The sequence below is a fragment of the Schistocerca nitens genome, chromosome 2 (genome assembly GCF_023898315.1).
Source record: "Schistocerca nitens isolate TAMUIC-IGC-003100 chromosome 2, iqSchNite1.1, whole genome shotgun sequence".
NCBI lineage: Eukaryota > Metazoa > Arthropoda > Insecta > Orthoptera > Acrididae > Schistocerca > Schistocerca nitens.
Window position 1 is genome coordinate 741,529,392 of NC_064615.1, and position 15,326 is coordinate 741,544,717.

Sequence of the window (15,326 nt, forward strand, 5' to 3'; positions counted from 1 at the left end):
TAAGAAACAACTAACATACAAAATTGGGTACATATTACGGTACCAATGATCACAGTATCTGCACTTATATCCCAAACAGCCCGTATATGCATACATACAGTGATGCATATGTGCAAAGACTTTTATAAACACGTAGTTAACGTGGCATAAAAGCAGAGATCCCAGACTGTGAAGGACTGCATGCACAATATCCCTGCAGTACAATTTTACTGCCGCCAACTTATTTTTCGCGGAAAGACCACAAAGATAAGATGAGAGAGATTAGGGTTCATACAGAGGTATATAGGCAGTCATTTTTCCATCGTTCTGTTTGGGAGTGGAAGAGGGAGAGAAGATGCTAGTTGTGGTAGAGGTACCCTCCGCCACGCACCGTGTGGTGGATTGCGGAGTATGTATGTAGATGTAGATGTAGATGCGCTACGCTTACTCGAAACCCAACTGGTATGTTTGATTAGAAGACCCTACAGATATATTCGCTGCAGTTGCTATTTTTCAGTTAAGTTTTCCAGGTAACAGAAGGTTGGTGATTCTTGTATTTGTTTATCTTCTGTAGCGTAACAATTCACGGACGGTTGTATACACGCGGACAAGAAATCAAGGATCGATTCACATAGGAGGTTGCTGGTATACAGGGCGGGAGCAGCCGCCGGGCGTGAACCTGCCGCGTGTCGGCCTAACGCGACTCTTAATTGTGCGGGCCCGGCGGCGTACCCACGGGGTGGGACGTTTTGCTAGCGTGCGCGTCCTGAAGAGCGCTGAAGAGCTGAAGGCAGGGCGTGGTGGGACGGGTGGGGGGGGCTAGGTGGGAGTGGCGGTGGGGTGCGGGGGTGGCTGGAGTCGCGGCCTGGAGCTGGAGCACCCTCGACGCGACCTGGAAAAGCCGGCGCAACGCGGTCAGGGGCGCCGGGCGGCCGGGCGCAGCTCTTCAGCAGCCAGCCGCAGGCTCGAGGACCGCCGCCGCCGGACTAGGTCCGGCGCCAAGGTCGCCGCAGCGGGGCCAACCGTGGCAAGTCACCCGTTATTACTCGCTGCCTGCTTTTCTCGCTCTCTCGAGCATTGCGGTTAGACCTCTTCAGCAAACTGGATTCAACTAGGCCTATAGATACGCAACATGTTCGAATGCTTGTTAGGTCACCAGCTAGCTGGATGAGCTGATGCGGCCCGCCACGTCGCTATCTCTTGTGCCAAACTCTTCATCTCAGAATATCACTTTCCACCTACGTTCGCTATAGTTCGTTGGATGTATTCCAATCTCTGTCATCCCTTACAGATTTTTCCCTCTACAGCTCTCTTCAGTACAGTGTTCGTCAAACTTTTTCCCACTAGAGCTAATACTGACATTGTCTGGAGGCACCTCGGGTTGCAAATCTACCGACCGTATTATTAATTGGTAACCTACGTAAACTAGTATGCAATGAGCACCCTACTAACTAGCATAGTAACTGTGTAGCGACAGCAACACTACCAGCTGTCTGTATTACACTACTGGCCATTAAAATTGCTACACCAAGAAGAAATGTAGATGATAAACTGGTATTCATTGGACAAATATATTATACTAGAAATGACATGTGATTACATTTTCACGCAATTTGGGAGCATAGATCCTGAGAAATCAGTACCCAGATCAACCACATCTGGACGTAATAACGGCCTTGATACTCCTGGGCATTGAGTCAAACAGAGCTTGGATGGCGTGTACAGGTACAGCTGCCCATGTAGCTTCAACACGATACCACAGTTCATCAAGAGTAGTGACTGGCGTATTGTGACGAGCCAGTTGCTTGGTCACCGTTGACCAGACGTTTTCAATTGGTGAGAAATCTGGAGAATGTGCTGGCCAGGGCAGCAGTCGAACATTTTCTGTATCCATAAAGGCCCGTACAGGACCTGCAACAAGCGGTCGTGCATTATCCTGCTGAAATGTAGGGTTTCGCAGGGATTGAATGAAGGGTAGAGCCACGGGTCGGAACACATCTGAAATGTAACGTCCACGGTTCAAAGTGCCGTCAATGCGAACAAGAGGTGACCGACACGTGTAACCAATGGCACCCCATACCATCACGCCAGGTGATACGCCAGTATGGCGACGACGAATACACGCTTCCAATGTGCGTTCACCGCGATGTCGCCAAACACGGATGCGAATATCATGATGCTGTAAACAGAACCTGGATTCGCCCGAAGAAATGACGTTTTGTCATTCGTGCACCCAGGTTCGTCGTTGAGTACACCATCGCAGGCGCTCCTGTCTGTGATGCAGCCTCAAGCGTAAGCGCAGCCATGGTCTCCGAGCTGATAGTCCATGCTACTGCAAACGTCGTCGAACTGTTCGTGCAGATGGTTGTTGTCTTGCAAATGTCCCCATCTGTTGATTCAGGGGTCGAGACGTGGCTGCACGATCCGTTACAGCTATGCGGATAAGATGGCTGTCATCTTGACTGCTAGTGATACGAGGCGGTTGGGATCCAGCACGGCGTTCCGTATTACCCTCCGGAACCCACCGATTCCATATTTTGCTAACAGTCATTGGATCTCGACCAACGCGAGCAGCAATGTCGCGATACGATAAACCGCAATCGCGATAGGCTACAATCTGACCTTTATCAAAGTCGGAAACGTGATGGTACGCATTTATCCTCCTTACACGAGGCATCACAACAATGTTTCACCAGGCAACGCCGGTCAACTGCTGTTTGTGTATGAGAAATCGGTTGGAAACGTTCCTCAGGCCAGCACGTTGTAGGCGTCGCCACCGGCGCCAACCTTGTGTGAATGCTCTGAAAAGCTAATCATTTGCATATCACAGCATCTTCTTCCTGTGGGTTAAATTTCGCGTCTGTAGCACGTCATCTTCGTGGTGTAGCAATTTTAATGGCCAGTAGTGTAGTTTTATTTCATTGCAACCGGTTTCGGAGATACATTCCACCATCTTCAGGCCCCTTTGCAGCATTGTGTGATGACAATTTCAGCGGGCATTACCTCCATATCTCTAATGAAATGAGCAGAAAACTCCGGCGTCCGCGGAACGTATTGCTTTGGCGCGGTGGTTGCAGTACAAACGATACGTTCCGCTGTCGCCGGTGTTTTCTGCTCCTTTAACTAGAGATACAGTTATAATGTCAGTTGAAAGCCTCGTATGCTGCAGAGGGGTCTGAAAATGGTGGACCGGATATCTAAAACGGGTTGCAGTTAAAAAAAAACTAACACGCACAGCTGATAGTGTTGTTGGTGCTGCACATAAACAAAACGGCTTCTGTCCTATTATCAATTACAAGAGGTATGTAGGGAACTCAGGTATAGTAAGGACGCAATAAGTAGGCCTCGAACCATCAAATACAGGTCGTTAAATGTCAGTACTACGCGGAATACATCATGATGACTGAGGTCTGTTTCAAATCGGTGCCAACCTCTGCCACGCTATAGTTGCGTGGTGAAGCGTTCGTTTGTGACACTATAGCTGCGTGGTGAAATGTTGTGGGTTTCACTGTGTGTCGAATGATTTTGATTGATAATACTATTTCTACTTAAATTTAAATGCGCTACTGAATATGAGGCACTATAAAAGAAGTTTGATAAATGCTTTAAGTACAACTTTTCTTTATATCACTGCATTGCATTACAGCATCCTTTATTAAACCAATGTTCCTTGCTACAAATAGGTATCGCGTTTGAAGAAGACCGCAATGCGCATTAACGAACTCATGTTAATGCCCTGTGAAAATGTATGCCATAGCTTTAGATGGCCATCTTTGAAGGGGACGTGGGATTACGGGCGGTCAGAAACTTGTAGAAATAAGTAATAAAACACCCGTACTTTTCACAAAATATATTAATTACGTATCAGTTTCGACATTAATTTAGTGTCGCTTTAAGAACCCTATGCAAACTGAATGGTGATATCTAGCACTAGTTGCATTTGGACAGGTACCATGTACTTGTCGAACATGAATGGATTATGTAAACCTGCTGTTCCGATTTCGTGACCTCTGTGAAGTGAAAAATCTTTTCCATGCCAGACTGTTTTATTACTCATGGATCACCATTTACTCGATGTGGGCACTCCAGTCATCTAAGATGGCGCGTCCGCACGTACACGCGCTCACACACACACACACACACACACACACACACACACACACACACACACACACACACACACACAAAAAAAAGCGGAATCACATCCATGTAGTTTGATCTCATTTTGGTGAGTGTATAGCGAAGTTTTCAGGCAGGACTCATCACCCCTCGACAGCATTATTTCAAGAGTGTATTTGTATTGTGTGGATGAGTGTGCCGAATATTTTTGGCTCCGTAGTGCTGTATTTGAGTTGTTTTGCACGCTTGCGAAAATGGACGACGAGGAAAGGACGAAACCCGCTGCCAGCACATAATCCCCTCCCCTCGGAAAACGGCTTGGATGCTACCACGGCTATTGTCCCCACTGACAGGCACATCACTGTCAACTGTATCACATCTTCTCATTCTCTGATACAGCGGAGAAGGCACTGGTGAGTAACCTAGAGATTCGAAACTGTAAGCCAGTAAATGTTGTCCTTTTACAGGTAAATTACCGGTGACAGAAATTTCTTCCACATCAGAATTTGAAAAAGTTACCCCATCCGAACGAATTAACCTGGTAGTAAGACGTTTGATTCAAGAGAACTGTGCTTCATCTCCAAATGACATTATCCAGATTTAAGAATTTTTGTGTGGCTTTCCTAAATCGCTTAAGCTAAATGATGGTTCCCATGAAAGGACACAACGGATTTCTTTCCCATTCGCCACCAGTTTCATCTTGTAGTGCGCACCTAATTACTTCGTGATTGACAGCACGTCCAGGCCAAGTCGCGTCCAATTATCGTGCTTCATCTACATCTGCTTCTACAGCTACATGGATACTCTGCAAATCACATTTAATCACCAGAGGGTTAGCGTGCGGAAAGAACTCTGATTTCCCTTATTTTATCATGGTCACCATCTCTCCCGATGTAGGTCGGCGTCAATAAAATATATTCGCATTCGGGGGAGAAAGTTGGTGATTGGAATTTCTTGAGAAGATTCCGCCGCAACGAAAAGCGCCTTTGTTTTACTGATATCCATCCCAAATCATGTATTATTTCAGTAACACTCTCTCTCCTATTTCGTGATAATACAAAACGTGCTGCCCTTCTCTGCACTTTTTCTACGTACTCCGTCAATGCTATCTGGTACGGATCCCACACCACGTAGCAGTATTCTAAAAGAAGAGCGACAAGCGTAGTGTGGGCAGTCTCCTTAACAGATCTGTTACATTTTCAAAGTGTCCTGACAACAAAACGCAGTCTTCGGTTAGCCTTCCACACAACTTCTTCTACGTGATCTTTCCAATTTAAGTTCTTTGTAATTGTAATTCCTGGGTATTTATTTGAAGTTACGGCCTTTATATTTGACTGATTTATCGTTTAATCGAAGTATAAAGGATTCCTTTTAGCACTTATGTGGATGACCTCACACTTTTCGTTATTTAGGGTCAATTCCCAATTTTCGCACCATATAAATATTTTTTTCTAAATCGATTTGCAATTTGTTTTGATCTTCTGATGACTTTACTAGTTGATAAACGACGGCATCATCTGCAAACAGCCTAAGACGGCTGCTCAGATTGTCTTCCAAATCGTTTATATAGATAAGGAACAGCAAAGGGCCTTAGGGAACACCAGAAATCACTTCTGTTTTACTCGATGACTTTCCATCAATTACTACGAACTGTGACTTCTCTGACGAGTCCAGTCACATAACTGAGACGATATTCCATAAGCACGCAATCTCACTACAAGCCGCTTGTGTGGTGCAGTGTCAAAAGCTTTCCGGAAATCCAGAAATACGGAATCAGCACCCAATACTTCACGCGAGTAAAGAGTTTGTTGTGTTCCACCAACCGCGTTGACTGTGTGTCAATAGACTGTTTTCTTCGAGGTGATTCATACTGCTCGAACACCATATATGTACAAAAATCCGGCTGAATATCGACGTTAATGATATGGGCCTGTAATTTAATGGATTACTCCTACTACGTTTTTGAATAGTGATGTGACCTGTGCAACTTTCCAGTCTTTGGGTACGGATCTCTCCTAGAGCGAGTGGTTGTGTATTATTGTTAAGTATGGAGCTATTGCATCAGCATACTCTGAAAGGAACCTAATTGGTATACAGTCTGGATCAGAAGACTTGGTTCTATTAAGTGATTTAAGTTGCTTCACTACTCCGAGGTTATCTACTTCTATGTTTCTCATGTGGGCATCTGTTCTTGATTCGAATTCTGGAATATTTTCTTCGTCTTCTTTTGTGAAGGAATTTCGGACGGCTGTCTTTAGTAACTCTGCTTTGGCAGCACTGTCTTCGATAGTATCTCCGTTGCTATCGCCGAGAGAAGTCATTGATTGTGTCTTCCCGCTAGCATAGTTCACATACGACCAGAATCTCTTTGGATTTTCTGCCAGCTTTCGAGACAAAGTTTTGTTGTAGAAACTATTATAAGCACCTCGCATTGAAGTCCAAGCTAAATTTCGAGCTCCTGTAAAAGATCGCCAATCTTGGAGATTTAGCGTGTATTTAAATTTGGCATGTTTGATTCGTTGTTCCTGTAACAGTGTTCTGACCCGTTTTGTGAACCAAGGAGGATCAACTCTGTCGTTTGTTAATTTATTTGGTACAAATATGTCAATTGCTGCCGGTACTATTTCTTTGAATTGAAGCCACATCTGGTCTACACTTATATTGTTAATTTGGACGGAGTGGAGATTGTCTCTCAGGAAGGCGTCAAGTGAATTTTTATCTGGTTTTCTGAATAGGTATATTTTTGGTTTATTTTTGGAGGATTTGGGAGTCACAATATTCAGTCTCGCTACGACAAACCTATGTTCACTAATTCATTTATCCGTTTTGTTTGTTGTTATTGACTCAGGATTATTTCTTGCTAAGAGGTCCAGTGTGTTTTCACAACAGTGTACTATTCGCTTGGGCTCATGAACTCACTGCTCGAAATAATTTTCAGAGAATGCATGTACCACAATTTCGGATGTTGTTTTAAGCGTACCCCCGGAATTAAACATGTATATCGAAGATAAATTAAAGTCACCACCAACTACAATCGTGTGAGTCGCTACGTGTTTGAAATCAAACTCAAGTTTTCTTTGAACCTTTCAACAGTTGTATCATCTGAACTGGGAAGTCGGTAAAAGGATCTGGTTATTATTGTATTCCGGTTGCCAACAAGAGACTTCCACTATAGATGCGGAAGGAGTGAAATATAGTAACAGAAACATTATGTGAAGCAAATAGTCAGTGACTTTTGAGATTTCTGTAACCTTTCTCCTTAGCGTCATTGCATTATTTAAGAAGAAATAATAGTCTTATCTACGACTTATTGATCCAACCAATCACATACTGTGGATAGAATGTTGAAGCAGTCACATTCTGCGTAATGTAATGCTACAGATCTGTAAAAGGAAAGATTACTCCTTCAGTTTATATTCAACATGAAAGTATTCTTAAAGAGGCTAAATGTTTGTTGGTGGTAGAGATACAAACAAGACTGCACCGTCTATCATACAGCGCAGCGCTTCACGGCTCGCGTTTACATCTTTGGTGTCATGGGTTTTCTGGCAAATGAGCCGTGGTTTAAGGCACGTTATTGTATCTGTGGTATCGCTACCGCCGTGTAAGATATTCCACGTGGCTACGGAAATGTAGCCACTTGATTACCCAATATAAGTTGTTTTAAAAAACAAATCAACCTATAGTGTACTTACTAGGCTAGGTGAAACCGCCAAACTGTTTATTTGTAACCGCGCAGTGGGCCATTTGTGACGTCATCCCAGGGTTGCCAAAGCTCTCGAGGCTTGCTTGAGAGGAGAGTTTGCTCTATTTAAGGACACTTATACATTTTCAGTCGTCCTCCTGTTTTTATTAGAATTGTTTCTCTATTTTTGAATTTCTGAAGCTTATTCATACGTCCTACGTTCAGTGCCACCACGCCTTTCATATGACGCCAAGTGTCGAAGCGTCGGTTTGTTTCTCTTTAAAAAATATAAAATAAAAAATAATACCAGATTAGTCTAGTGTGATATTTGTTTGGTCGATATGTATTAACAGGGCGAGTAAAACACGAAGAATAACCAGTACTCCAGCAGCGAAAGCGCTGCCTTGGTCCACATTGACTGGGAGGTTTTACTTGGTTACCAGGCGAATGTCGTAACTCTGCCCCACTACCCGCCTACAGAGACGTTAACTGAAAGTGATGTCAGCTGGGATATTCTCCGTTAGGATTCCCTCTGCCCCACTACCCACCTACAGAGACGTTAACTGAAAGCAGTGTCAGCTGGGATATTCTCTGTTAGGATTCCCTCTGCTCCACTACCTGCCTACAGAGACGTTAACTGAAAGTGATGTCAGCTGGGATATTCTCCGTTAGGATTCCCTCTGCCCCACTACCCACCTAGAGAGACGTTAACTGAAAGTGATGTCAATTGGGATATTCTGTGTTAGGATTCACTCTGCCCCACTACCCACCTACAGAGACGTTAACTGAAAGTGGTGTCAGCTGGGATATTCTCTGTTAGGATTCCATCTGCCCCACTACCCGACTAGAAAGACGTTAACTGAAAGTGAAGTCAACTGGGATATTCTGTGTTAGGATTCACTCTGCCCCACTACCCACCTACAGAGACGTTAACTGAAAGCGATGTCAGCTGGGATATTCTCTGTTAGGATTCACTCTGCCCCACTACCCGCCTACTGAGACGTTAAGTGAAAGCGATGTCAGCTGGGATATTCTCTGTTAGGTTTCCCTCTGCCCCACTACACACCTACAGAGACGTTAACTGAAAACGATGTCAGCTGGGATATTCTCTGTTAGGATTCCCTCTGCCCCACTACCCGCCTACAGAGACGTTCACTGAAAGTGATGTCAGCTGGGACATTCTCTGTTAGGATTCCCACTGCCCCACTACCCACCTATAGAGACGTTAACTAAAAGTAATGTCAGCTGGGATGCAACCTTCGCTTACAAATGGGGGACAGTGTATGTTGTTTGGTCTAGAGACTGATGCTATTGCCTGTCTTTGTAACTGGTAGGAAACATTTTTGTCAGTTTGTTTGGTGGTCAGGAACAATGTCGGTACACTTTGATTAAGAAAATATTTGCATACGACTGAGATATTGTCTTTTGCAGTCAGGTAATTTTCCGTGTTAGATAGGCAGGCGTTGGCACAGCAGACTGAGGTGTGGTTTGCGATTGGGCAGAGCGCTCGGCACGGCCGCGAGCGGTCGGTTGATGAGGCTGGCGCTGGTGTGGCGCGACCCGCTGCCCGTGCGGCCGGCAGGCCTAGAGCACACAGCACGCCCCGCCACACAGCCACAGCAGTGTCTGTGCTGGTGTGCAGAAGACAAGATCAGTACCAAGCCAAACAAGTTCACTTTACCACACTAGCAACAACACTATTACAGTTAGTACACACAGTTGGTTAGACAGACTAGCTGCACACCTTCATCTCAAGAAAATAAGTTAGTATTACACAATACAAACGAAAACTCGAAAAAAAGACAACTGAGGAAACACATAAAAAGGAAACTCCAACTTGTAACAAACATCGATAAGCATGCATGTACTAAAATATTAAGGATGCAAGTAGACCTATATTGGGCATATAGGAAGAAATACTTTTGATAGTAATAGCTGACGTGAGAGGAAGAGTGTAGATGACTATTATTTATATCGTGCGTGGACTGTATTATTGTATTATATTTTTTCACTCTCCAAGTTGCTGATAGCTACTTTAATACTCAGTGTTATTGATTTTATTAATACTACCTGTAATAAAAAATACAGACAATACTTTATAACATTTATGGGTGTGAAAAATGGAACAACCGCTAAAATTATTATTAAAATAGGTTTTACAAGTATAAGTTACTACATACTACTGTAAGGTCGATTTTTCTAAATATTTATCATTCTGATTAAGTAATATTTAAGTATGTTTTGTTATTCATTAAATGCATTTTTCTTTAACTTGCCTTGTTATTTATAAAACTAGTTTTGTCTCCTCATTGTTATTACTCAACTTTTCTGCATATTCATCTTTCGATACGTTTCTGCAAATCTTCCAAGTTGTCCTGCGTGACGTTTGTGAACCATGTCAATACTCAATGTACATACAGCCGTCCTATTTACTGCATGGACAACTTTTATATAACTGACACTATATTTTGATGACTGAAGTTTTTTATTACAACTGATCTAAATGTAGACATTATATTTGCTGCAAGACGAAAATATATAGTATTTACGAAGTGTATGGTGCATTAAACTACTATATTATGACGAAATCTGAATTTTTGACTAACGCAGTAGCATATTTTTGTGAGATTTGCATAAATGAAAAACACCGCAAACAACGAAAATGTCGAATAAATTTTTAAAACCATTTTGTAACTATAGTCCTCTTTATCCTAAGGCACAAATTTCTAGAGAAGTGGCTTTATCTCTCTATTATGAAGCAGCCATAACTCATAAAATATAACCTGAAAATATTATTGTTCTAGGAAGCTAGCCAGTAAAATTGGTTGCATCTTACACAGATTTATACGTATAAAACATATGTTCATCCTTCAGTAATCCTTTATAAATAATAGCTCCAAAAGTTTTACAGCCACGAAACTTTTTGATTGAGCTTTCAGCATTAGGAAACTTTATGTTCCAGAATATCTGCAATGTTTCATTTTGGCCCCTCCGGTTAGAGTTATTTCATGATCTTCCTTAACACGAACTGCAACTGAGAAATGAAATCGTTACCCTCTGAAAATGCCACATTTCCATTCTGGTATATTTTTTAATGTTGAAGCGTTGTAGAAATAGCGTCACAAGTGTTGCAATTAATCGCTAATGTCGAAGATTTATGTTGAGGATTAACACCTAGTGCACCTGAAGTATTACGACTGAATATGGACATCACTTTAATTCTGTAATGTTTATGTACCTGCGTATCGACTTTGTCCATTTTCTCCCAGTTTCGTCATTCTGTATTTTCATTCATTTTAACGCTATGTAGATCTTTCTAACCCTCTACAGCCTTTAAAAATGGAGAACAGTGCCTCATAGTCTCACGCAGGAATTTCTATTTCTGTGGAACCTAACTGTTCAGTGGCCAATGATGAAATTCTTTGCTGACAATAATCCAACTCATTCTAGAGTACCAATCCGTTGTCCGCAGTCAGATTACTGTTTTACATAAGTTTCCTGTTAAACACTCCTCATGAACTCATTTTGATCAACTAAAGGTAAATAACTGTAGCATACTTTGTTTCAGAGGATTCTTTTTAATAACTACTATGGTAAATGTTTCTCCTTTTCAGTTCCTTCGATTTCATAGGGAAGTTTTTCGAGAACAAGACATGGCTCTAAGACAATATTTCGGTACTAAGTATATCAACTCCAAGAAACTCTCAGAGATAATTACAAAAAAAAAAAGCTTGTATCTGCCTAGAGATATGGTCCTCGATAGGTGATCTGTCAAGTCTGTAATGAAACGTCGCACTAAAAAATGTTCTGTATGTGCCGCGGAAGCGGAAAGTAAGAATGGCACTGGGAGAATGAACTTCTGGAACGTTTTATGTCGATGTATTATAGTGAAAAAAAAATCTCAAAATCTGAAATGTGAAGACGATCGTAGAGAAGCTTCTTAAAGAGGAAACGAAATTTGTCATTGAAAAATGTATATTCATTATAGGTGCTGAGAGTCGGAGATCACCCTAGAAGATAGTATGTGGACTATTACTTCTTAGATTTAGGTTCCATCTACAGTAGAAAAGAAAGAACAAAACTTGGCGGAATTTGTGTGTATCATGTCGTACAGAATGCGAAAAGTAAGACAGTTAATTTTTATGTGTCTGGTAATTTCAGTAAATATCTCTGTCAATAAAAGAGAGCAAAACATAATGTTTTTAATAGACAAGTATACAGGGATGTTATATGGTGTTAAGGAAGAGTCAACTTTACTGTTGGACAAAACTGTGTGTGAAGACTGGCGATTAGTCACTGGGATAGTGGATCGAAGAAGATGTTTGGGCGAAATGCTGCTTTGGGGCATAGCCGTGATTTCCATAGTGGCTGTTATTACGACAACGTACAGTAGCGCAAACATGGGAGCTAATTCGGAGTGCAGTAGGCGACAATTACCGCCTACAAAAGCAGCTCTGGAAATATCGTAAGAAGGGGGAGGAATGCTAGGGTAATAGAGAAGAATTCTGGGACAACTACACACCGCAACAGAATCAAGGGGTAACTTTTTAGAAATTCCGTAATTGTATCCCATTCCGACGTATAACTTTGAAATTTGGCTCAAAGTTGCCTATAACCTTCCTCCGTTAAGCTTCAAAAGCGTGACGTCCTGCTAAGACATCCTCGGGTCAGACGACGCTTAAAAGAGCAAGGTATCAACACGTGCGGAAAAGCTCATAAGTTCATGTGACTTGTTAAGTTGGCTATTGATGTCTTATTGGCACCAAAGATCACCAAATTTTGCCCAGTGCCACAATGGACAAGTGACACGATGGGCATCACAGTCCCTCTCAACCGCATTTCACCCCTTCTTTTGACGCCTCTGTGATGGAGGTTAGAGCCGCAACGCTTAGCGTTGAAATCACGCAGTTTTCTTATGGATGGCCGAGGAAAATATTTCAGATATATCGCCACTCAGAATCGAAACGAAAAGGCCTTCGGGGATGGCAAAAAGGGCGTCCATGAAATCACCTCTTTCCTTGGGACGTTGAATCCCACACATTTCATGGCCGAAAACTATATTTCTCAGTGCAGTGAGCAAAAGGAAGAAGTTCTTGAAAACCTTTTACACCGCTGACAGCCACGGACGTTTCAGCTGTTCTCTAATGGACATTGTGGGGCTGCATCCCCATTCAGCGCGATCACACACCTTTGGAGTGTAGGGCGACCGCAATATTGGCTCTTGTGTAAGGGATTGAACCCGTAGTAACCGTTCAAAACCATTCGGAGTGCTCCTGTTTCACGCTGTCCTGTGGCGGTGATCACTGACACATGCATCGTTAAAACGGATTCCTCTAAGGCTACCCATTTAGGCAAAACACCCGGTGTCACCTGCCTATAATTATTGAGAATTCAAGAATTGTGCGTTTACGAAGAAACCTGAGAAGTACCCCAAGGCGCCTTGAAAAGGGCAACCACTTGACACATTTCAGACGCCAGTTGCATATCTACAGGCACCTAGGAGTATTTCCCGGATTTTCTCTGTAAAGGAACATTTCTAAAGTACTTAATAGGTGTGGGTGGGTGCCACTGAGGGTTTTGCCAAAATGGGGGCTCTTAGAGCGATCCTTCACCTTTTCATTCGCGTATATATCTATGTCGCACACTTCCATGATAACGCCACAGGAGGGAATGAAACAGGAGCACTGTAAAAACATAAAGGCCCGTTGCAGCTTCGGATCATGCCCAAATTTCTTCGAATGATTTTGAACGGTCCCTAGCGGTTTCATCCCGCACTCCAGAGCACAAATTACTGCCGCACTGCACTCTAAGGGGGTTTATCACGATCAGTGGTGTTTTAGCCCCGTGATGTCTGTCGAGGGGGGTCAAAAAACCCAGGAGCTGTCAACAGTACGAAAGGTTTTCGTGAATGTCGTTTTTCGCTCATCGCACTGCGAACTCTCTTTTTCAAACGCAAAATCTGTGGGAATCAACGTCGCGCAACAAGAAGGGTGATTTTATTGACAGCATTTATGCCAACCCCAAGGCCTTTTCGTGTCTGTTATGAGCGGTGGCGTGACTGAAATGTTTTTGTACGCTTTATGCAGGTCTTGGAGTCACCCACGTCCATCTAGAAAGTATTTACTGAGGTTAACGAATGCGATGTTGGCCTGATGTACTCGACGATGCCCTTTAGCTACACTGTCTAAAGGATCGTCCTAAGAAATACCAAATTAAGATCAGCCTGAAGATGCCTAAATAAGGTGAAACGCGTAGTTGATAAATAATTAAAAAACTAAAATTGAAACGAAGACTGTTTTCAACTAATACTGAAATGTTTTCCTCAGGCACTCATAAGAAAAGCGCGTGATTTCACCGCCGGTGTCGCGGCTATGAGCACCATCGCAGAGGCGTCGAAAGGAGGAATGAAATGTGGGTAAAAGGGACTGTGACGACCTTTCCATCGCGTGACACCTCCGCGGGTGCATTGGGTTGAATTGTGGTGTCAATGCGATATCATTAACCCATTTTGTGCGTCACATGAATTTCTGAGCTTCGGTCTTTTTTTTCGCATGTGTTGACACCTTGCTGTAAAAGGCGTCATCGAGCTCGAGGGCGTCGTCGTAGAACTCCACGGTTTTGCACCGTTACAGAAGAAGGTTGTAGGCACATTTGAGTCAAATTTCAAACTTGCCTGTTGGAATGTAAAGCAACTACGGTGTTTCGAAAAGGTGATCCTTTAATTCTTTAGCGAAGCGTACATATCGAAATGAGGTTGTCATTTACAAGCAAGATTTTTTCAAGTAAACGGGCAAACACGTGGCTTTGTGCATAGGCATTTCCAGGATATTATTTTTCTACACTTCGGCTGTCATAATAAAGGTGTCCGGGAGGTGTTAATCATATTGTCATGAAGGAATGCATGCAGGAAACCTACATGAATATCTGAAAAATGTTTTCATCTCCGTAGTTTGAAGAGCGTTTGTAGAATCATCGTATGAGATAGAAAGGGTTACCTAGACACCTGAAGCAGTACAACAGTCCTATACCGAGGAATTTTTTTCCTTCACTCCGTAGAATACACTTTCGTTGCACTGTCTCTCTTGAATGAGAGCCAGTTGTTGATTGGCCCTTGTCATCCGCTCTCGGCACTGGACTAGCGAAGAAGAGTAACTGCGGCCTTGCTGCCTGCGCAGCTAGCTGCCGGATGCTGGTGCTCCCAGACGGCGATGCAGAGAGGAGGAGGGGCGGACCCTGGTGTACTCACTCTGGCGGGACGCCTCGCAGCCGGAACGACGTGAAGACGAGCTCGACGCGCTGCCGCGGGCCGGCCACGAACGTGTAGACGCACTGGCGGGCGTGGCCCGCCGAGTTGTCCAGGACGGGCGCCGAGAACGTGCCGTTCTGGGGGCCGTGCGGCGGCCGGCTCACGAACACGCGGTCGCACTCTGCAACAGCACCGGCACACGCCCCGCTGTACACACAACTCACTGGTTGCCGCCTGTTTATATGGGTCAGAGTGTTTGATCACTTGGACAAGGTCAAGCAAAGAGCTGTTGATAAA

General features: G+C 43.5%; 1 protein-coding gene across 1 annotated transcript in view; it reads right to left on the reverse strand.

Moving 5' to 3' along the window:
• The window catches only part of LOC126236959 (cubilin), a 1,328,660-nt gene that overhangs the window by 280,752 nt on the left and 1,032,582 nt on the right, over nt 1–15,326 (reverse strand). Inside the window, exon 4 of the mRNA XM_049946657.1 lies at nt 15,030–15,210. Coding sequence (XP_049802614.1) covers nt 15,030–15,210 — 181 coding nt within the window. The remainder of the gene's footprint in view (nt 1–15,029; nt 15,211–15,326) is intronic.